The sequence below is a fragment of the Ochotona princeps genome, chromosome 2, assembly GCF_030435755.1.
Source record: "Ochotona princeps isolate mOchPri1 chromosome 2, mOchPri1.hap1, whole genome shotgun sequence".
Taxonomy (NCBI): Eukaryota; Metazoa; Chordata; class Mammalia; order Lagomorpha; family Ochotonidae; genus Ochotona; species Ochotona princeps.
Genome location: NC_080833.1, coordinates 95,764,094 through 95,787,128, shown reverse-complemented (window position 1 = coordinate 95,787,128; position 23,035 = coordinate 95,764,094). Strand labels below are relative to the sequence as shown.

General features: G+C 53.5%; 2 protein-coding genes across 2 annotated transcripts; one reads left to right on the top strand and one right to left on the bottom strand.

The window, feature by feature from the left end:
• Positions 1-5,261: 5,261 nt before the first annotated feature.
• TAFA3 (TAFA chemokine like family member 3) lies at positions 5,262-13,712 on the bottom strand. The gene is made up of 6 exons (XM_058660066.1): positions 13,478-13,712; positions 12,286-12,419; positions 9,236-9,351; positions 8,485-8,634; positions 7,466-7,590; positions 5,262-6,346 (listed from the first exon to the last, which is right to left on the bottom strand). The coding sequence occupies exons 3-6, from the start codon at positions 9,348-9,350 to the stop codon at positions 6,335-6,337; spliced, it is 402 nt and encodes a 133-aa protein (XP_058516049.1). The 5' UTR covers position 9,351; positions 12,286-12,419; positions 13,478-13,712; the 3' UTR covers positions 5,262-6,334.
• A 3,571-nt stretch (positions 13,713-17,283) lies between these two features.
• On the top strand, positions 17,284-22,360 carry PPM1J (protein phosphatase, Mg2+/Mn2+ dependent 1J). The gene is made up of 10 exons (XM_004581913.4): positions 17,284-17,830; positions 19,139-19,253; positions 19,608-19,895; positions 20,076-20,188; positions 20,431-20,515; positions 21,040-21,158; positions 21,348-21,411; positions 21,530-21,637; positions 21,785-21,936; positions 22,060-22,360. The coding sequence occupies exons 1-10, from the start codon at positions 17,541-17,543 to the stop codon at positions 22,205-22,207; spliced, it is 1,482 nt and encodes a 493-aa protein (XP_004581970.2). The 5' UTR covers positions 17,284-17,540; the 3' UTR covers positions 22,208-22,360.
• The last annotated feature ends 675 nt before the right edge of the window (positions 22,361-23,035 follow it).

The following is a 23,035-nucleotide window of genomic DNA, read 5'->3' as shown; positions in this document are numbered from 1 at the left end:
ACACACACACACACACACACACACACTTTCCCTTCTCAGCCAGCCCTACCTCAGCACCCATGGCACACCTGTGTCATGGCCCTTGTTACCCAGTCTACCCCTGCCCTCCTACCTTCCCTGAGCATTAACTGTTAGGACTCTGCGCATTCAGTTCCCAAGGATCTGACCAGAACAATCTGTGAGTTTCAGAGCTGAGCTGCCCCAGCTCAAACCCTGGCTCTTCCGCCCGCTGCCTGTGTGCATCCCTAGTGGATAGCCTCTGAGCCTCAGATGCCTTCCTTGTACCATGAGAGTGATGCTATCTACCTTGTGAACTACCGTGCGGATTAAATGAGACACTACATACACAGAAATGTCTGCCCGTCCACTCTTACCTTCAACAAGCTTTGTCCTGGTCCTGGACTCACAGCCTGTGAGGCAGCTATTAAACAACGAGAACTTTTTCTGTCTGAATATCTGCACTTGTCAACTGGTGTTAATAACACATACCTCACAGGTTCTTGGGGAATTAAGATATTCAAGGTACGTGTTAAGTTATAATCATTTGGTTGGTTCAACCAGGAAATATTTTTATTCTTTATTGCATGTAGACTATTTGAGATGCAAGAAAAGAGAAAGAGAGAGAGAAAATCCATCCACTTCTCAAATGGCTCCACTATCCAGGGTTTCACCAGCCTTCAAATCCTTGGGCCATCACTTGCAGCCTCCCGGAGTGCACTTCAGCAGGAAGCCAGGAATGAATCCAGGCACTCCATGGGGCAGGTGGGATTCCTGACCCAGCATCTTACCCTCTAGGCAAATGCCCTGCCCTCTTAGTTTTAATGGAAGTCACAGGTAGTGCGAACTTATTTTTCTGGTCTTTTGGGGGTAACAAAGAGGCCTGATCAGTGACATGAAGGGAAAGAAGGAAGAAAGCAATTTATTAATATTTGCAGTAAGAAGTTCATATTGGTGTGATATTGTTAACTTTATTCTCTACCATTCAGGCCTTGCTTGTGGGGCATAAAGATGGATACTTCAGATGCAGTGGACACCAACCCCACGCATGCATGTACAGTTATACATATGTGTGCGCAAGGTTACTTTTCTTCAGTTTGAAATTGGAAGTTACATGAACATAGAAAATATGAACTGAGCTGCCCTGGGGTGTGACTACACCTTGGGAAACATGCATCTCCTCCAAGTCTTTCCTTTGGCTTCTGTCTCGGGCTTTATGCCTCCATTTCTTTTTTTTTTTTTTTAATTCATTAATTACATTGTATTATGTGACACAGTTTTATAGGTACTGGGATTCTCCCCACCCCTCCCCAAACCCTCCCACCATGGTGAATTCCTCCACCTTGTTGCATAACCACAGTTCAAGTTCAGTTGAGATTTCCTCATTGCAAGCATATACCAAACATAGAGTCCAGCATCTTATTGTCCAGTCAAGTTCAATGGCTTCTCTGGTCTGAAGACAGAGCCAGCAGAGTATCATCCCGATCAATTAAAAGCTCCAACATATCATCAGTAAAAATTTACATCATTATGGAATTAATTGACATAGTAATGAGTAGCCAATATGTTAAAAATAAATGCGAGTTCTTAACCACCTTCTGTGACCACCTCATTGACATTTCAATTTTAGTTTATACACAACATATAACATACATAACATAACATGTTATACATAACATCATATAATCTTAAATTAAGTATGCCTCCATTTCTTTGGTTACTGGATAGCACAGGTGACACCGGGAGGGATCCAAGGGGACACAGCATTGCCTAAGGAAGAGAAACCCCCCCACTAGATTGCTAGGACATGTTGAGAAAAGTTCAGGACAAACACTGTGGCAGGGGGTAGGAAAAGGTTTCTTAATAAAAAAAAAAAAAATGTGATAGGCCTGGCATGGTAGCTAGTGGCGAGAGTCCTTGCCTTGCATGCATCAGGATCCCATATGGGTGCCAGTTTGTATCCCGGCTGCTCTACTTCCCTTCCAGGTCCCTGCTTGTGGCCTGGGAAAGCAGCAGAGGACAGCCCAAAGCTTTGGGACCCTGCACCTGTGTGGGAAACCTGGAGGAAGTTCCTGGCTCCTGACTTTGGATCAGTTTGGCTATGGCCGTTGTGGCCACATGGGGAGTAAACTGGCATACCGAAGATCTGTCTCTCCTCTCTGTAAATCTGACTTTCCAATAAAAATAAAGGGTTTTTTAAAAAAAAGTTTAAACTCTTTTTAAAAAGTTCAGATGAATAATTCAGGCTTTATGGGCTATATAGTTTCCTTATAATGACTCAGCTCTGCTATTATAGCACAACAGTTACTATAGATAATAGTAAATAAACACAGCTATGTTCCAATAAAAATTTATTTAAAAAAAAAAGAAGGCAGAGGACCAGGATTTGTGCTTTAGTGTTGACTTGCAGATCCCCTGCAGGGATGTTTGAAGAACTCTGAAGCCATGTAGGTGACCACACAGATCTTCCAAAGGTAGGTGGGGCTCTGTCCCATCCCCCCAAAAGGACACAGCCATGTTGCATGTGGCAGCAGCAGTTCTATTTTTTTGTGTGCTTTGGTATTTTTTAAATATATTTTTATTTTGAATTTTGAATTATGTGGTACAATTTCTTTTTTTTTTAGAGATTTATTTATTTTATTACAAAGTCAGATATACAGAGAGGAGACACAGAGATGAAGATCTTCCGTCCGATGATTCACTCCCCAAGTGAGCCACAACGGGCCGGTTCGCGCAGATCCGATGCCAGGAACCAGGAACCTCTTCCGGGTCTCCCACGTGGTGCAGGGTACCAAAGCTTTGGGCCGTCCTCGACTGCTTTCCCAGGCCACAAGCAGGGAGCTGAATGGGAAGTGGAGCTGCTGGGATTAGAACCGGCGCCCATATGGGATCCCGGGGCTTTCCAGGCAAGGACTTTAGCTGCTAGGCCACGCCGCCGGGCACTGTGGTACAATTTCATATAGGCTGGGATTCCCTCCCAAACTCCCACCCCCGACAGATTTTCCCCATTTTACAATGGTATAGTCCTTCATAAGGGAATCATAATTCTATCAGTCTCTTATTTAGTGCCTTGGTATTTTGAATGCAGTCACTCCTTGGTGTCCTTCCTTTTCCTCTTCCAGTGACCACAGCTGGCTAAGTGCTTCCTGCTCTTCATTCTGGCTGCCTCTCCCAGCACTGGGTGCTTTTATGAATGATGCCCTTTCCCATTTGCCCTTGCTAAAGTCCTGGCTGCTATTCAAGCTCTCCATTGGCACCAGAGCAAGATGTGCTATACGGAGTGGTTACTGGACTGGATATGCCACCAATTTGCTGTGTGACTTTGGGTAAGTCACCTCACCTCGCTTGGACTCACTAGCCTCATTGACCAAATCAGAGAGCTGGCTAGCTAGTCTCTATAATCCTTTCTAGCTATAAACTTGTGGCTTTAAGAAACTGCAGCCTGGACTCTGGGCAGCTCTCTGAAGCAATTGATTAGGGTGTCACTCACAGACCCTAATGAAGCTGCCACGAGGCCAACAGAAATTAGCAAATTAGCCACATGATCTCCTGCAGTTGGCAAGTTGCCCAAGGCCCTTGCAGTTCAGGGGGTGCCAGCTAGTTTCAGGGAATCTGAGTTCCCACTCCACTAAGGGGAGAAGAGGGTAACAAATGACTCCAGGTATACAGTGCCCCAAGAAAATTCATTTCTATTTCCAAAGATTGTCACTGTAAAGCTACAGAATGCACACAAGGACTGCCTTGGTGGGAAACTCTAGAAGCTGCTGTTGGGAGCTGGGATGCCTTCCTTTCTCCATCAGACCCTCCTAGGTGGGACTCTTCTAGCCATCTCAAGGACCCAGACATAGTTCACAGGAAACGAAAGCTATGAGGTGTTAAAAATAAATAAATAAATAAATAAATAAATCCTCCAATTCCAGAATATGCCAAAACACAGAGGGAGTAGGGAGGTCAGGGAAGGTTAGCACCTTGATTTTGGTGGAGGCCTGGGAGGCGCAGCATGGTGGCATTGGGGAGGACATGCAGCACATCAGCTTGAGCTGGCCTGCCTGCACGCAAGCCAGCAGCCTGTGGAGGCAACAGATGGGCAGGGGGTAGAGGCAACTGGGAAGTCCATAGCTGGCCCCCAGGAGAGCAGGTTCTTACTGCCGGACTCCACCCAAGCTATCTCATTTGTAGCCTAAATAATTCACTTGCTGACCTCTCAAGGAGCATTAGGAGAAAGACAAAACCCAACCCAGGCCTCAAGCTCAGGTTCCCACTGCACAGAGAGCAGGCCAGGATACTGGAGTGCCACACGGTGCCAAGCTGCAGAGCTGGCTTGCTTCCGAGCGGTCACGGGGCCTGAAAGGGCGCTGGGTCTGTCATTGCACAACCCTTGAGCCAAGACTCGTTTCCCTGTTAAAACGAACATGAACAGCAAAGACAATGAGGAATCTGCCACACAGACTGCACGTGGCCTCCAGAGCCCAAAATATTTATTCTCCACTCCCCTCTTTCCAGATCAAGTTCACCAAACCCTTATTGCATCCACCAGCCTTGAAGGAGACGGTGACATATTCAGACCAACTCTTTGACTGCCCTGCCTTGGGAACCCATAGTATGCAGATTCTAAGGAGCAGGCATCATGGTTCCCCCAAAGCAAAACCAAAGCAAGAAAAAAAGATTGAATTTGGGGTGAGCAGAGAGGTGGGGAGGGAAAGAGCATTGGGGACCATCACTCAATTGCCTGCTCCAAATGCCAAAACAGCCTCTTCCAGGTTGATACCCCCCACTCCTATGGCCTGGGTAACTCCAACCCCAGCAGTCAGGGAACATGTTACTCTTAACTGGTATGGCACCCAAGTGGCTCCCCATCTCCTATCCAGCAGGTGCCCTGGAAGAGAGAGGACTCTGAGCCGCCCTCCACCTACCACGCCCCTGCAGCCATGGCCTCTAAAGTGTTACACCCGAAGATTCCAGAATAAATAGGACAGAGCCTGGCGGTGGGGATGACAGCTTGGATGGCCCTGGCTGTAACTGAGCTGAGTGACCCTGAGGCTACCATAGGGATAAGGGCAGATTGGAGACCAAGCGTGGGGTGGGAGTCTTCTGGATGATTGCAAATAGGATGACAGGGACCTTGCTAAAAGCTCCTGCTCTCATTGTCCTTGAAAAAGTGTTGCTGTTCAATGTGTTGTAGGGTCTGTTGCTTGAGATAAAATTAACAAGGGAAGGACATTGTGGTGTAGCAGTTAAATCTCCACCAGTACATAGATGTACCAGTTCTAGTCTTGACTGCTCCCCTCCCCATCCAGTTCCCTGCTAATGAGCTTAGGAAAGCACTGGAGGATGAACCGGGTGCTTGGGTCCCTGCATCCATCTGTGAGATCCAGGGGAGGCTCTAGGTTCTTGGCTTCGAACCAATCCAAATTTGGCCATTGTGGCCATTTGAGGAGTGAATCAGTAGATGGGAGATTCTCTTTTTCTTTCTTTCTCTCTCTCTCTCTCTCTCTAAATCTGTCTTTCAAACAAATAAATAAATAAAATAGATCTTTATTTTCTTGAAATCCCAGCACCTGGGCCAGTGGAGAGTGGGTATTCCTGGGGACTTAGGAACTCAGGCTGTGAGACCTTAGTTAGGTAACCCCACCTCCCTGGGACTAGGTTTCTCCATTTGCTAAACAAGCAAAGCAAGCCCAAATCTCAGGGGTTTGGATGGTGGAGACTGTGAGATCTATCCATTCCATACCCCATGGATGGCCCAAGCCACGTCCTGGCCCTACCAAAGCCTTGTGGAAAAGCTGTTTCATTCAATCTTTGCTTCCTCCAGTCCATCCAAATGAGAAGCTTCTGTTCTGGCAGCAGTAAGGCAGCAGTGTGTTCAATCAGCATGTTAGTAGCTTGCTGGGGATGCAGGATTGATGTGAAGGAAGAAATGGGTGGGTGAAGAATGGGACCTCCTGCCTTTATGTCCTGTGGCCAGGGATTAACTGAAGAACTATGGGAGTTTCAACCCCAAGTTTCCACCATGCCCCCACAGCATGTAGCTCCAGCAGCTACATGGCACCATACACTTTAAACCAAATGAGCTAAACCAGAGGGCAGGAGTTTATGCCTTGACCTTATTCTGTGTCCCTGGAGCACTCAGCACCAGGTGCATGGTTGGAGCGCCACCCATATCTGCTGGCAAGCTTCACTGAAATGTTCCTGGGACGACCAACCCTCTGCTCATGGCACAGGAGAATGCCCTGATAGAGTTCATGCCCACGTCTGCTGGCCTGGCTCATCTCTGGATACCATTCTTCAGGTTATGGCTCCATCAAGCCTGTCCCACCCAGGCTGGAACCCCCAAAGGCTATCGTGTGACCTGGAGAGGAAGGGATAGGGAAGGTTAGAGAAACCCATGCCTGCCCCAGTTCAGTATGTTAGAGATTCCCTAGCATGCGGAGGCCACTGCCACCAGTTTCATGGTCCATGGCAGCCCAGATGGGGAAAGGGCAGCCCAGTAAGCCATGCAAACCAGCTGGGCCAAGTTCCATCACTGCTTGCATCACAGGAGCTACCCAAGCTGTAAGCACAGCTACAGGTCTTACAGGTAATACCAGACCTATGACATGATGGTCAACATGTCACTCCCCCCTATCTTTTACAAATCTGCCTGCTACTTTGCCGTGGGAGAGCAGGAGGTAAAGCCATGGCGTTGCCACCATTTCTCCCTTGACTGCATCCATGAGATGACAGCAGTGCAGCTGGTCAACCACAACACACATGGAAGTGTCAATGGTCTTGATGAAACATTAATAACCGCATGTCCTGTGGGGTAAGCAGTTAAGTAGGAAGAGAGTAATCTTCTTGGAGACTGTCACAACAAACAGAGCACAGACTAGAGGAAGGGAAGTGTGAACGTGGGGGCTGATCATCAGGGCAGTGAGGTAGGTGTGAGAGGATGGGCTGGCAGAGGTGGGCAGAATGGCTGCTGGACCCAGAATTCAGGTGGACCCAGGGAGTCCTCCTTCCCCAAGTTATCTGCATCACCTCTTCTGCTTTCTGTTTTGATAGACCTGACACTTTCTGAAAGCAAACCACAAGTGGGGACCGTCTGGGCCACAGGTCATATAAGCTCCTTGGAATCATCTGGTCTGGCCTTGCCAAGGCAACTGCAGGAGGGACTCAAAGTTCAACATGTGTGTAGCAGGCTAACTTTTAAGATGCTAATTGTATATGGCTGCAGAATGTTGCTATAAATATCCACATGGCCCTGGATAGGAAAAAGTCTACAGAACATCGAAAATTTGATGACAAGCACAAGCTGGCTTTCAAATCCAGAGCCCATACTCATGGTCCTTACAGCCAGGACAGATCCAGGTCTATTGATCCTACCCAGGGACACTGACCTCCTGGACCCTCAGGGCTCCTGTGACCCCTGTCTATACCAAACTAAAGGGCAGGGAAGAGGAACAGTGGGGAAAGTGTGCATCCCGGGTACCTTGGTGGTTTTCACTTTGTGTCCACTGCTACAGCTCCACCCCGACAGGTCAGGGAGCACCTTGCACTCCTCTCCTGGCAGGCAGGGCTCCATGTGACACCACCACCTCTGCAGGACGATGGACGCTGTGGGAGCAGGAGGCAGGAGCACAGCTCTAACTCTGGGAGCATGGGTGGATGGTCCCGAAGGCGGTCTGCAAGCCGGGTGCATCTTTCCATGCATGCCTGAGTCCTGCATCTCCTGGTCTTTCTTCCTCCAGCAAGCCCAGAGAGGCAGTCCTAGGCTCAGGCTGAGGCTTGGGAACATGGCCCCCAGCAACTTTAATCCCATGAATCCCAGCCACAGTGAAGGGTGAAGGCAGCAGAGACTGTTTCTAAGGAAACCAGATCATTAGCATAGAGCACAACCTCCAACACGCCCACTTGGTGTGGTTAGCAAGTGTGTGAGCTGTTTGCAGAGGGCCACAGGCTAGCTGTACACAAGCGGGCATGTGAGCAAGGTGGGCATGCTTCCAGGTGGGTGTGTGAACACGCATGGGCAGGGAGGTGAGAAGTGGGTGTGTGTGAAAGAATCATGTTCTGAAACTGGCCGGACAGGGCAGAGAACCAGAGAAAGGCATCTGAAAGAGGCCAGGAAAGGAGCACTGGGTCTGCCCAGCCCTCTTTGGGCTAATATAGCAGAGAGGGACAGATAGCCCCAGCAGAGGCACCTGTGTGGAGGAGGTGTGGGAGGCAGGTCAGGTGGAAAGGTAGGCACCTGTGGACTGGCCAGTTGCTGGAGGGAGGAGAGGTGGGGGCGGGGGATGTCACAGGGAGAGCGATTAACATGAGCTCTCCTTATCTGTGACAGGCACTGGTCACTGCTGCCCTCCTCTGCCCCCCATCCCATCACTTGAGACTTTGACCAGCAAAGCCCTGAGAAGGATATGAAATCGGACTCCAGCAGCTGGCAAGGCTGGACCAGATCTCCTTATCTCTGCTCAGGGCCTCCTGTTTCCTGGGTCCCAAGCCCTCACTCACCATCCACACAGGAGGGTTTAGCCCGTGTTGTGCCAGCCACCTGGCCAGACAAGCAAGAGCACTTGACAGTCTGTGAGCGCTCCTCGATGCGGTTCTGGTTGCAGCAGCGGCGGGCAGCAATCACCTCGCAGGTTCCCTGCTCCACGGGGACTGTAGGGACCAGGCCATGAGGATCAGGGGGCCCTACCTCCCAACCCCCAGCCCTGCTGCCCTCCCCCCCACCCTGGTCATTCCAGAGCCCTTCTTCTCCTATCCAGGGGAAAGGGCGGACTCAGAGACTTCCAATGGCAGGGGAGGTCATGTTCGCCCCCACTTTGGCAACAGTTGGGCCTTGGCCAAAGAAAGCTGGAGTGCCCCAGCAGCCCCAGGATCCCGCTTTCTCAGGGTGCGGTGAGGGCCCCTGGGCTTACAATGCGTAGGGGAGGATCATCCGCTTACACAGGCTTTAGCCATCACACAAGGAAAACCACAGAATTAGGCCAGGAGGCTAGACTTAAGCCCTCATCCAAGCATTTCTCTCCCCACAGGGCACCTTCCTGCCCAGGAGGGAAAGTAAGCTGTGAGTCCCTCTCTGCTCTCCCAGGCCTTAACCAGGCCAGGACAGCACAGAGAGGCAGAGACTCCTGGCAGAGGAACCCAGGGGCAGTCACAAGTCTGCAATCAGTGTCTCGAAGATGCGCCTGCTATGAAACGGGGTGGGCTAGGTGTCTGGCTCTCCAGGTTTCCCGAGGTCCTTCGACCTCCCCCAAACCTGTGGTAGTTGTAGGTTGCAAGGAAGCCAGGGCCAGGCAGGTCCACAGCCAGGCCAGGCACAGTGCCAGCAGCCAGCTGCCAGGGCTCCATTTCCACACTGTTCTCTTGCTCATCCTGCAGACAGAAGCACACACCGCCTGTTCAGTTGCAGGTAGAAGCACTCCCTGGCCCAGCCTTGGGCACCTCCTCTGTGCTATGAACTCCAGGTAGGATGCACACCTCCTCAGACACAGAGTCATTGGAAGGAGAGGGAGAGCCTTGGGGAAGAGGAGATTTTTTTTACATGGAGCCTTGAAGGATGCAATAGATGCAGTGCCCTGGAGGACTGTGAAGAATAAAGCAGGTGCTTCCTGCTTTGGGAGCACCGAGCCCTCTTGAATCCTTCACAACTTCGGACAAAACAGGACGGTTATTGTCTGGCTTGTAGCTGAGACCAAGACACATCACAGCCAGCTATCAGTAAACGCCAGCTAAGTACATTCTAGGGGATCGGAACACTTATGGGCCTGTCAGGACAGCTGGGAAGGCGCACTAGGAAAACATCAAGTGCTGAGGTGTGCAGCAATCTTCAAAGACAGTTTGCTGTCACAAAGAGGAACTAGATGGCATGATGGGGTGGATAAAACTCGCATCTGTGTTGTTCCCATATGTATGAACTAGCTCTAGAGGAGGTACACAGACCCTAATGATATTATTTGCCACTAGGAAGGGAAACTGGTTGGCTGGGAGATGGAGGTAGAAGGAAAATTTATTTTTCTTCTAATTGTTTTACCTTTAAAAAATGATTAAGGGAGGGGAGAGCCCACTTCCAACTAAATTGTATCAAAAAAAAAAAAAAAGATTAACCCTGTTAAGTAACTGTTTTCTAGTACCTGGAACATATTATGCAGAAATGCATTAGACCAGTAGTATAACAAAAATGACTGGGTGGTTTATAAGTTTTCATGGATAACGATACGGCTTTCTTTATGTAAACCTGATGGCTAATGTATATCTGAGCAGTTTGTGAAGAAGTGAGTTCATTTTTTCTCCTCTAACTCCTTTTCTATATTTTGTACATTTGTGAGCCTTTTTTCCTACAATGAGCATAATCACATTTGGAATAATAAAAAAGCTATAAAATGGAAAAAATGATTAAGGGGAGCAGTGTTACGGTGCAGCACATTAAACCACCACTTGCGAGGCCAGTATCCTATACGGGAGTGCTGCTCCGAGGCCTGGCTACTCTGCAACCCTGCGGAGGTCTCTGGGAGGGCAACCGATGACAGCCCGAGTACCTGGACCCTTGTCACCCATGCAGGGAAAAGCAGAATGGAGTACATGGCCCCTTCTCTAGGTGGCCCAGACCTAGCTCTGAGGGTGTTTGAGGGAGTGAACCAGTAGATGAAAGATCTCACTCTTTCTGGCTCTTTCTCGCTCTCTGCCTTTCAAATAAATAATAAAATCTTCTTTAAAAATTAATTTGGTTCCTTTTTATTTGCTTGAGAGGCAGAGTGAGAGAGTTCCTGCCTTTCAGGCTCTCCCAAATGCCCACAGCCCCTAGCATGGAGCCAAGAGCCAGGACTTCATTCAGATCTCCACATAAGCAGCGGGGACTCACCTGTTGGAGCCTTCAACTGCTGCCTGCCAGGGTCTGCACTGGCAGGAATCTGAAGTCAGCATTCAGAGCCAAGCGTTGAATCTAAGTATTCAGAGAAGAGATATGGGCATCTTAACCCTTAGACTGAAGAGTCTAAATGGTTAAACTTAACCTTTTTCTCAACAAAATTGTGTTTATTGGGCCTGGCATGACAGCACAGTGGCTATCCTCACCTTTGCATGCCTGGGATCCCATATGGGTCCCAGTTCTAATCTCAGCTGTTCCACTTCCCATCCAGCTCCCTGCTTGTGGTTTGGGAAAGCAGTCAAGGACAGCCCAAAGCGTTGGAACCCTGCACCCACATGGGAGACCCGGGTGAAACTCCTGACCCTTGGCTTTGGATTGGCTCAGCTCTGGTCATCGCGGCCACTTGGGGAGTGAACCAATGGATGAAAGATCTTTCCCTCTGTCTCTCCTTCTTTCTGCATATCTGCCTTTCCAATAAAATGTTTTAAAAATTATTTTAAAAATTATTTATTCATCCATTTATTCATCTGAAAGGTAGAGGAGCAGATTCAGAGAGAGAGCTCCAACTACTGGTTTGTATCCAAATTGCCTGTAAGAAATGGGGCTGGGTCAGGCTGAAACCAGGAGCCAGGAGCTCCCTGTGGGTCTCCCACAGGCCTGGTAGGGATTTGATTACTTGAGCTGTTATCACTGCCTCCCAGGTCTGCACTGGTAGGAAGTTAGAGTCAGAAGCTGGAGCCCGGAACTAAACTCAGGCACTGTGATGTGGGAAGTGGGCACCTTAACTGCTAGGTTAAATGACCACTCCACCCCTGCTTTAAGTCCTCTGCTGCTTTTTCAGGTGAATATCAGGAACTGGATCAGGAACGGAGCAGCTGGGTCTTGAACTGGTGCTCAGATAGGATGTTAGTGTCCTAGTTAATCTACTGAGCCACAACGCTGCCTCCTCACGCCCGTTCCCCTGCCAAGTTTTATTATCTTCTGAGGTCTAACTCATGGGAATATAATAGTGATTCAACCTAAACAAAATCTAAATTTAAAAAGAAAAAAAAATGAAGCGTAGGCTAATCAAGGTCAATTGATTTGCCCAGGGATGGATGACAGCATGGCAGTAGAAGGGTCTAGAGGCCAGATGCCTGCCCGATGCTCACAGCAGTGTCGGCCTCTGCTCTCCCTCCTTTCCTTTTCACTCCCAGTCGCTGATGGTGGCCTGGTGGGCAGTCACAGCAGGGCATGGGAGGAGCCCTAGGGGGCAGCAGGGACACAAGCTCAGACATAGGCAGAGCCACCGCTTCTTCTGCTCTGTGAGCCCCACAGGTGCCAGCCCAGTTCCAGGACCAGCAAGGGCCAAACCCACGGTCAAGCCCCAGCTCCTGCCTAGGCTGCGGAGCTTCGGCCATGCCCACAGCCCACGTCTCATCTTCAAGTGTTGTTTGACTCACCTCTTCTGGGATCGCTCTGCTTCTGTCTGTTCATCTACTGGCGTATGACTCGCTGCACCAGGACAAATAGGCAAGATTTTTGAGAGATTGCAAGAGACACAGAGAGCCCCAGCCTCTGCAGAGGGGTGGAGAACCTAGAACAGAGAGAGTGAGTGGGCTGGCCACAGAAGCACAGCCCAGTTCCAAGGCTGTCCCACCTACCTGCCAGGGCAAGGAGCAGAGTCCCCAACACACACACACACACACACACACACACACACACACACACACACACTCCCATAGAGCCTGGAGGACGAGGAGCCAGGGAACAGCGGCAGGTGCTGTAGCTATCCCAGAGTGGAGCAGAGATGATGGCGAGTCTGGGAATCAGTCCTGCCACATCTCCAGCCTCGGGAGGGAGCTCAACCTGTGAAGGGTCCTAAACAGGTTCCCCTGAAGAAGCCCCCACCTCCTGTCCCCTGCTCCCGTACCCTGACTCAACCCCATCATCCTCACCCCCAAGCCCACAGCGAGTGAATGGACCGCGCCCTGACTTGCCGCCAATATTATGGCTCCCCAAAGCTTCTCTGTTCCTCTCTCTCCCTCCCATCCCTAAGGGAAGTGAGCCTGAAATACAGAGGCTGGTGGGGGCCAGGAAGGACAGAGAACCATGTGTGTCAGCTCCCCCGGAGCGAGGGCCAAGGGCTCCACCAGCACAGGTGGAGGAAGTGGCCCTGGTTCTGCGAGGGAGCGTCCCAGAGCCCAGCCTCCTCACCCATCTGGCCTGCTTTTCTAAGTTAGCATCTCCTCTCCCTACTCCTCACCCCACTCCCCCTCTCCCAGAACTCCAACTTTGTCTTGTTCCAAGTGATCCTAATTCTTCCAACATCCTTCAATCCAGTCTACCCAAATCTTCTATGAACCCCGAGGTCCTCAGGGTTGGGCAGAACACTGGGTCCTAGGTCTCTGGCACTCTTGCCCTTTTCTTTGAGGCAGCCAAAGAATTTGATTTTCTGAGATTTGTTTCCGGTGCCCATGCGCCTGCCTCAGTTTCCCATCCAGCCGGTGGTGAGGCTGTGTTGTGAACCCACATACACAAACCCCTTCCACCTTTCTCTGCCCTCTGCCGCCCATCCCCAGCGCACCTGCCTCATCCTCCAAATCTTGAGATCCATGCCCCTCAACACACACGCAAACACAAGGGGGAACCTACTTGCACTGCACCCACGTCCTCTTGGCCCCTGCGCCTGGGACCTGGAGTCCGACCGGCAGACTCCAGCTGGGAGCCGCCGGCCCCGGGGGAGCCCCGACCCCTCCTGAGCGAGCGGCTGGTCCCAGACGGCGGGTCTCAGACGTCAGCTCCGGGCCGTCCCCGCCAGCTCCTTAGAGCTCAGCCGGGTCCTCTGCGAAGCCCCCGCTGGCCGGCCGGCGAGCGCGCAGCTGCCGCCGCTGCCAGCGCCACCTCGCCCGGGGCCGCCCCCGCTCCGCCCGGGAGCTCCGCAGGGCGACGGGCACGGCCGGGAGGCAGCGGCCCCTGGCGGCCAAGGGCACGAGAGGGGGCTCGAGGACCTCCAGCGCCGGTGGGTTCCTGCTCCATGGGCAGCTCAGGAGGTCCTTCAAAGGCCTCCAAAGCCCTCCACGTCTCGAGGTCCGGTTCGCGTGACCCAGGAGAGGCAGGAGGTGCCGCGATTGCGGAGGGGATAGGAAGAAGATGAGAAATGATTGGTCAGGCCTTCGGGGTTTTTCAGTTTTAATAGGAGCCTATAACTGCACAGCCGGGTGCAGTAGCCACTAGTTCATGATGTTAAATGGCATCACTAGCACTCGAAACTCAGTTCCTCTACAGCACGCGCTCGGCTTCAGGTGCTCGATGGCCACGTGAGGCCGTACAGGACAGAGCAGCTACTGGGCAGGTCTTTATCAGTGGGCATAATTCTTTGAACAACACTTCCAGGTGAGCCTTTCAGGAGGATATAAGAATCCCAATCCCAGGTGTGGGGCTGTAACTGGAGTGTGGGACTTGGGCGTGGCAGCCACGGAAATGCGGGCCTAGGGTCTGAAGCTGTCTACTGTTTGAGCTGTGTTTTAGAGGAGTTCCAGAAAAAGGTAACTCGCAATGCTGCACTCAGCAGGGGACAGACCTGCTCACTCACTCAAGCAACAGTGCAGGGAACCGGACCGAACCAGTTTAGAACACAACAGTGTGTGAGGAGGATGGGTGTGGTTGCAGTAGGAGAGTCCTCCATCCCAGTTTGGCACGCACCTGCCCTCCACCCACAGCTTGGCTGTACAAAACCTAGCACTTAGGATGCCAGGCCATAGGACTGCAGTCAGCTGGTGATGGAGCCCTATGTGTAACCTCAACTGTGTAATGACCCCTGGGTGTGAATCTCACTTTGGAAGTCAAATCTGAGAGCCAGTTAATCAGAAAAAGTGCAGAAACTTCAAGAAGTTCATAAAAATGACTATTAGGAATACCTATAACTAGATTTTATTTTATTTTATTTTATTTTATTTTATTTTATTTTATTTTTTCATTTAGGGAAACTTTTTGAGAAGGGCAGAGTGCAGAGAGAGAGAGCAAGGGGAACTTAGATCTGCTGGCTGATTTTCCAAATACTTGCGACAGTCTCATCTGGGCCTGTCCAAAGCCAGGAGCCAGGTACTTCAGCTGGGTCACCCTGTGGATGGCAGGAGCCCACGTACTTGGGTCGCCATTCACTGACTCCCAGAAAGCTGGATTGGAAGCCTTGGCAATAGCCAGAACTCAAGCTGGCACTCAAATATGCAATGCAGCCATCCCAGTCAACAGATTAACCCACTGTGCCACAATTCCTGCCCCCAAATAAATGTCTTTAAAAAATTATTCATTCTAGTTTAAACTCAGAGATAGATGACTAACAGAGAAAAATAGACTGGCAGAGAAGAATCTGTCTGCTGATTTACTCTCCAAATGCATGCAATAGTCCAAGCGGGATCAGGCAGAAACCAGGAGCCCTCAGGCCAGGTTTCCCAGATGAGCAATAGGGACCAACTACTCGAGCCTCCCAGGATCTGCATTAACAGGCAGCTGGGATTAGAGTGGAGCCGGTACTCAAACTCCTGTTCTCTGATGTGGGATGTGGATAATTCAAGCAGCATCTCTATCTTTGGATACCTGCTCACTGAATTTTCAGTGCGTCCCTATGATTCCCTAAATTGGAAACACCTCTTACAGAAATGCAATTACAGAATTCTTTACTGGGTTGTATTTTGCATGTGAAAGTATTAGACAAATTTGGGGCAGAGGTAACCTTTGGGTTTAAGCGAACATTTGGGGTTGGAGTAACATGAAAGCAGAGAGCCAAGGAGGGGTAGAAGCCTGCCTCCATCGGGGGCAAGGGGACTGTCTTGAGCTGTCCCAGCAGGCTCCTCCCCAGCAGTCTCAGCAGAGAAACACATCTTCCATCCACCCCACCCGCCCTTCCCTCTCACTTTCTGCTGCTCTGGGGGAGGAGTGGAGGTAATGACCTTCTCACCAGGTCCAGGACAGTCTTAGGATGCAGAAGGTGTGATGGTGCCACAGGAAGTGGTCAGGGGAGAACCTTCTGTTTTGGGCATGGCTGGGGGGAGGCAGGCTTGGCCTTCTTGCTGATGGGCACTGAGAGAGCCACTGGGTCCCTGCAAGGAGGGTGTTGCCAAGAGCAGGGATTAAGGGGCTGGGTGAGACTGGAGGTGGTCTGTCAACTGCCCCCAAAACATAATCATAGACACAACCGGGAATTTTATTTTATTTTATTTTATCTTATCTTATCTTATTTTATTCTGTGCTTCTTTTGTCGCTGCCACCATGGGATTCCTCTGAGGGTTGCGCTGGCTCGCCAGGGAGACACGGCCATCAGCCAGCGTGCTCTCTTATCCCAGGTGCTCGCTGTGCCTCAGGCTGTGTTGTTTGGCTTTCCTAAACTCTTTCTCCCTGGCTCTGTCGCTTGCTCAAACCTCAGGCATAATTATAGCCAACCAATCTGAACTGCCATTGTGGGTTTTGCTTTTGGAAGCTGCCAGAAAGCCAACCCCGTTGTTTCGACACTAGCCCGGGATATGGCCAGGAAGCCCCTTGGTGGAAAGAGCCAATGGTCCCTGGTGGCTCACCCCAACGTGCATTAGGGCCCAGGGACCTTGCGCCCCCCACTTGAGCTCTGGTGTGTGTTGGGGGAGGAAGGAGGTGGGAAGGTAGGAAGGACCCGCAGGTAGCCAGCTGGGCAAGGTGTCCCAGAGAGCTGCCTTCGCCCAGCCAAGCGTGTAGCCTGGTCTCTGTCTCCTCCTGGCGGCAGCCTCAGAACTTGTTCAGCGTCCCTGAGGGGCTGCTTGGGAGGGGAAGACCCCGACTTCCATCACCCAATCGCCCGATTTCTGAGACTTCCCGCACGACGCAGTGAAGTCAGGTGGAGCCAGGTTGGGTGTGGGGAGGTGGACATGGATGTGACGCCCTCCCTGGAGGTGACCTCCTGAGGGTAAGTCACTCACACGACCGGAGCAGCGGATCCTGCGTCTCGGAGGGCAGTGGTGACAGCTCCAGGAGCGGCGGCCGTGCGGTGTGCGTGACCCAGTGTGCGGGCGTGCTTGGCAGAAGCCTCCATGAGTTGTCGCTGCGGTGGCATCACTATTTGTACTAACTAGTCCTGCCCTGGTCAGGGTAGTGGGGTGGGAGTGGCAACCACTCCGCCAGACCTAGAGCTGGTCTGGAAGGGACAGTGCGCCATCAGAACCCCCATCCCACCCCCAGCCTCCCCTGGCTCTCCTTGCAGCAGCCGCAGACGGAGGTGCGGTCACCAGGTTTTTCATACTCAGGGGCCTGAAGCGGTTCTTTAGCTCTCAAGTCATCAGCTCCACTGCCACTGTGAACTAAGCCAGGAGACCGACCCTCCCCGAACCGCCTCCCCCGCCCCGCCCCGCCCCGCCGCCCCGTCACAATGGGGAAGTTCCACCTGCGGTCTAACCCGCAGCAAAGCCTACACAAGGTTTCCCCTGCTCACCCACTTCCCATAGCAACAAAGTCCACTTCCCCTAAGAAGCTAACTTGGAGCGAGCAAGAATGCGGCGACTGGGAAGCGGCCTGGAGCCGGAGGGGCGGTCCCAGGGGCGGTGCAGGGCCCGGGGAGGTGGCGCCGGGCCCCGGCCAGGCCCGCCCGGGTCCAGCGGCCGGGCAGGCGGGCGGACGGCGTCGAGCTCCACCCCGCGCTCGGGGGCGGGGCGGGCGCGCGGCGGGGCCGGCGCTGGGCGGGGCAGGCGGCAGCATGCTAAACCGGGTGCGCTCGGCCGTGGCGCACCTGGTGAGCCCCAAGTCACCGGACCCGCCTGGTGAGACCACGGCGCCGCCCACCGCCTTTGCAGAAACACCCAGGAGTCCTTCGGTGAAGAGCGGGACGCCTGCCAGGACCGGAGAGACTCGAGCGAGCTTCTCCAGACCGACCTTTCTACAGCTGAGCCCCGGGGGGCTGCGCCGTGCAGATGACCACGCGGGCCGGGCTGTGCAAAGCCCTCCGGACACGGGCCGCCGCCTGCCCTGGAGCACGGGCTACGCCGAGTGAGCGTCCCCAGGGGCACCCAAACCCAGATGGGACTCCCAGCCCCTTTCCTGGCCAGGCACCCTTGGCCCTGGGGTGCGTTCCCCGGGCCGCGCCGCGCCCCGGGACCAGGTGCCCTCCCTCGTCCCAGGACCGTTCCTGTCCTCTTGAGCCTCGCACCGCACCCCCCTCCAGTCCTCTCTCCAGCCGGGTGCAGCCGAACTGCCTTCTCCAGGACCTTGCTAATTCCCCGACCACCCTTACCCTCTCGGCCCTAGACCCCGGACAACTTTCCCAGTCTGAGAGGGCACGGGGCCGCTGAGGATGAGTTGGCCAGTTCTCAGCCGCGGCTCGGCCCTTTAGGACCTGGGAGGAGGGCGGAAGCACCAAGCGGCTCCTGACAGTTGGAGACTACCGGCTGGGAAGACTCGCTCGCCGGCTTGCCAGCCTCGGCGCCCCAGTTCTCTGTCCTCTCACCGAACCCTTCCCCCTCCACACCCAGAAATAGCTCGCGACACCGGGAGGCCGCCGGCTGCCTTGGGGCTGGGGCGGGGCGCGGCGGAGCGGCTGGAGGGGTCCTAGTTGGACGCCCCCCCGGCCTCCGACAGGTGCTAGTCAGTACGGAAAGCGACCCCCTGTGGCTGCAGTGCCCAGCTTACTCCCGGATTGCGGGTTTTTAATGCATCTGCCAGGGCGGGGGAGCCTTGAGGCTGACTTGGGGAGCACTGAGGTCGTTGAGGGAGGTGGCTGGGCTGCTGGCGCGCACCATCCATCTCCCATAGACTCCTGAGGAGGGAGTTTGTGTGGGATTCTGTGTCTCCTGCCTAGGCCAGGTGGGCTTCCACCCCTGCTCAGCTTTTATTCCCCTCTTCGGGTCACCCGCTCCAGCATTTCTTAGTTGCCAGAACTACAGAAACTTTCGCGGGCGGTTTAACATGAAAATGGGTGTGTCCAGGATGAGGCGCAGGGAGAGTTCACTGGGCTGGGGGTGCGATATAGGTATTTGGCCGTCAGCGAAGGATAACTTGTGTTTCCGCCTGCTCTCCCCAAACACCTAGGAGCTGCACCGTTGGGGGTGCTTCCTTTGCAGGGGGGCGGGGGAGGGTACTGAGGCAGGCAGTGCTGCTGCCCGGCTGGGGGCGGGGAAACCTTCCATCCAGACAGTACTCCCTGCCCTCCTTCCTCTGGCCTGCATCCCAGGTGGCCGTGACCTTTTTCCGGCTTGGCCAGCAGGCAGAAGATGTGTGCGTCTACAGAGGGGGGAGGGGGTTATTCCAGGACCTGGCCTGGCATCCTCCCTGATGTGCGCACTCTCTCTGGCCTGGCAGGGTCATCAACGCTGGCAAGAGCCGGCATAATGAGGACCAGGCTTGCTGTGAAGTGGTGTATGTGGAGGGTCGGAGGAGTGTGGCTGGGGTCCCCAGAGAGCCTAGGAGAGGCCAGGTGAGCCCCCCGCCCTGTCTCCTATCCTTCCGGGGAACTATGGGAACACCTCTCCCGGGGTGTTCCATCCGAGACCTGCCTCCCAACCCTCCTGGTCTGTCCCTTTGGCCTGAGCCTCTGTCAGTATGAATGTTGACTTTTCCACTATGTGCTTGTGTCTGTGGATGCCTGGGTTGGTCTGCAGTGCTGATTTGGGCAGCTTTGTTTATTCTCTGAGCTCAGCTTTCTGCAGCACTTCCTGTTTTTTGGAGAATGAGTCTGGTTTGCCTCTCCGTCAAGCTGTGAGCTCCAAGATGTGGGTTCAGATGCCCGGTCTTCTTGTTCTTCACTCTCTCCCACCTTCTGCTCCACCAGGGACTGTGCTTCTACTACTGGGGCCTCTTTGATGGACATGCGGGGGGCGGAGCTGCTGAAATGGCCTCGCGGCTCCTGCACCGGCACATCCGGGAGCAGCTGAAGGACCTCGTAGATATACTTCAGGACCCCTCACCACCTCCACTCTGCCTCTCACCCACTCCGGGGACACCAGGTGCCCCCAATCCCTCTCAGGTAGTTGGGCCTCAGTCCTGCTGCTCTCCGCAGAAGGAAGTGACCCATGAGAGCCTGGTCGTGGGGGCCATCGAGAATGCCTTCCAGCTCATGGTGAGTGCTCAGCCCTATGGGCTGCTGGGCCTGTGTGTGTGACCCTGAGGGAGCCTGAGGTCCTTCCTGTCCTCCACTGCGCTCTGATGGGGCCTGGTGACTTCTGTAGATGGAAGGGGGTGGTGGCTGGGTACCCAGACCCTCCTCTTCCGCTTCCCTTAGACCTTTCCCTATGTGCAGGACGAGCAGATGGCCCGGGAGTGGCATGGCCAGCAAGTGGAAGGAGGCTGCTGCGCGTTGGTCGTGGTCTACCTGTTAGGCAAGGTGTATGTGGCCAATGCAGGTGACAGCAGGTATGGGAGAGGGCAGCGTGCTCTGGGGTGGGAGAATAGAAAAAAGTGAGGTGGGAGGGGTCCAACCCAGATTGGAAGGAGTCGGGGTGGGTCTGGGAGCAGAAGGAAAAGCCTAGGGAAGGAAAGACTGGAAGTCTGGGTGAGGCAGCCTCCCGGTTATTAGAGGGAGAGCCTGCTCTTTCTGGAAGTCTCCCCCAAGGGTCCAAAGGCAGCCAGACCACAGCTCTCTCTTCTCTGGGCAGGGCCATCATTGTCCGGAATGGTGAAGTCATTCCCATGTCCCGGGAGTTCACCCCAGAGACCGAGCGCCAGCGACTTCAGCTGCTGGTGAGCAGGACCTACACCTCCTGGTGCCTTTGTTGGGCTGGTGCCACTCTGCACCTGGGGTCCCCGCTCTCTTGCACAGACACACAAAGCTGTTCCCTGGGAGGGCCAGGCTCTAGGCCCTGGAGAGCTAAAGCCAGCTGGTGCCTGATGCTGCAGGAAGGAACTTAGGCTGGTCCCATACTCCCTCCTCCCATGGGCCAGCCGAGGAAGGAAGTGGAGTCAGAGGTGGGGGAGCGAGCAGCCAAGGCCCTTGGAGAGCAGGAGGGCTTCTTGTGTAAAGGTGAGTCCTGGCTGGTATAGGTTGCTTGCTAATCGTGCGACCTTGAACAATCTCCTCAGCCTCTCTACACATCAGCGCTTCCGCCCAGGTTGCTGTGGGGACTAAATGAGTTCCTGCAGCAGTAGAAGGTGCTGGCACATGGCACACTCTATTTCAGTGCCTGCTATAATTAACCGGGTCTCTAGACCAGGTGTGCCTGATGTTCCCTGACCCGCTGCACTGTTTGACCATTTCCCATCTTCAGGGCTTCCTGAAACCAGAGCTGCTGGGTGGGGAATTCACCCACCTTGAGTTTCCTCGCAGAGTTCTGCCCAAGGAGCTGGGCCAGAAGATGCTGTACCGGGACCAGAACATGACTGGCTGGTAACGCATCCCTCCCTGTTCCCATAGCAACACAACCAGTCCAAGCCACAGCGGGTAGGGAGGGATGGGGGCAAGGCAGAGACTGGAAGCTGGGGTGGGACAGGGGTGTGGTCCTTGCTTGCTCCCAGGGGAAGCAGGCCTGCATCCCTGGGTGATGCCTTCTCTTCCCTCCCCTCCCTCTCTCTTCAGGGCCTACAAAAAGATTGAGCTGGAGGATCTCAGGTTTCCTCTAGTCTGTGGGGAGGGCAAAAAGGTGAAGTCTGAGGTAGAGGTGGGCGAGGGCAGGAGGCAGAGATCTGCCCTGAGGGAAGGGCTGGGAGAGGTCCAGAGATGGCTGACAGTACAGCAGCTCCCCGCCTCATTCCCTTCAGGCCCGGGTGATGGCCACCATTGGGGTGACCCGAGGCTTGGGAGACCATAACCTGAGGGTCTGCAGTTCCACCCTGCCCATTAAGCCCTTCCTCTCCTGCTTCCCGGAGGTGAGCCGTGGCCGCATGGTTAAGGCCTACCCTCTCTTTGGCAGCTCAAGCGGACTTTGACTCGGGGTCCCCTTTGTCCTTCAGGCTCCTTGTCCACCAAGCTGCCCCCACCCCAGCGTAGCCCCCTCTACCGTCTTTGCCCACCAGGTACAAGTGTATGACCTGACACAGTATGAACACTGCCCGGATGATGTGCTCATCCTGGGAACAGATGGCCTGTGGGATGTCACCAACGACAGTGAGGTTGCCGCCACTGTTGACAAGGTGTTGTCTGCCTATGAGCCTAATGACCCCAGCAGGTGAGGGATTACACAGTGTGGTGGCGAGGGGAGGCCATGCTTGGGTACCCACCCACCTGGGAGCCTGTGTGTTTCCTTTGCCTCTGCGTATGGGACATGAACACACACATGCGCTCCTGGCAGGTACACAGCTCTGGCCCAAGCTCTGGTCCTGGGGGCCCGGGGCACCCCCCGGGACCGTGGCTGGCGACTGCCCAACAACAAGCTGGGTTCTGGGGATGACATCTCCGTCTTCGTCATCCCCCTGGGAGGGCCCGGCAGTTACTCCTGAAGGGCTCAGCCTCAGCTTCCCCTACCACCATATAGCGGCCCCTCCCTTCTCACCCCTCTCCGGACCCCGAATTCTGCTGAGCTCGCTGTGACCCAAGGGTGGTCTGCTCCATCCAGAATGACCACTATTGGGCAATAAACCAGTCGACTCACAGCATGTGTCTTTGTTTGCTTTGGCTGGATATGGCAACCCAAGGAAAAACCCAGAAGAGTCCTACTGTTTTGTTTCCCTCTGCCCTCTGCTCTCGTAGGTCACGCCCTCACCTGAGTGTCCTCATTCACTTCATTGGCTCCATTCTGCCAAAGGCTGTTGTCCCCAGCTCAGGCTATCCCTGAGCTGGAAGCCACACATAATCCCAGTTGTCCCCTGCATGTCTCAACATACAGAGATGGAATTCATCATTTCTGCCTTCAGACACAGAGGTTCCTTTTCCTGTTTTAGCTTCTCAGCTCGTACTGAAGTTACAAAGCAGGACTGGTTCTCCTTGGTTTTCATTTCTCCCTCTTTGTGTTACAAGATACAGCCATGCACTGTGCAGTCAACAGAACTGTGTATATGATGGCATAGACCAGACAGCCTGGGCACATAATGGGGCATACCATCTAGGCTTGCAAAAGTGATTGCAATTACAGCATTCTGAAATGATCCATTCTGCAGAATGTGCCCCTGTTGTTGAGTGACTCATGGCTGTATTGTTGATTATGTGTTTTTTTTTAAAACATTCCTATTTGTCCACTTATCTCTATTCCCACTTGTCAGCACTTTAGGTCTTTTTTATCTGTCTCCTTAGTGGCTTCTTAACTGCCTTCAGGGCAGAATTGATGTTTG

What these genes read in the sequence shown, in the direction of transcription:
- TAFA3 (XM_058660066.1), bottom strand. Translation starts at nt 9,350, where the DNA reads ATGAGCAAGAGAACAGTGTGGAAATGGAGCCCTGGCAGCTGGCTGCTG. An exon ending in GCAACCTACAACTACCACAG is followed by an intron (nt 8,635 to 9,235) that starts GTTTGGGGGAGG and finishes TGGTCCCTACAG; the next exon opens with TCCCCGTGGAGCAGGGAACC. An exon ending in TAAACCCTCCTGTGTGGATG is followed by an intron (nt 7,591 to 8,484) that starts GTGAGTGAGGGC and finishes CTGCTCCCACAG; the next exon opens with CGTCCATCGTCCTGCAGAGG.
- PPM1J (XM_004581913.4), top strand. Translation starts at nt 17,541, where the DNA reads ATGCTAAACCGGGTGCGCTCGGCCGTGGCGCACCTGGTGAGCCCCAAG. An exon ending in GCCAGCGACTTCAGCTGCTG is followed by an intron (nt 20,516 to 21,039) that starts GTGAGCAGGACC and finishes TCCCATCTTCAG; the next exon opens with GGCTTCCTGAAACCAGAGCT. An exon ending in TCCTCTCCTGCTTCCCGGAG is followed by an intron (nt 21,638 to 21,784) that starts GTGAGCCGTGGC and finishes TTTGCCCACCAG; the next exon opens with GTACAAGTGTATGACCTGAC.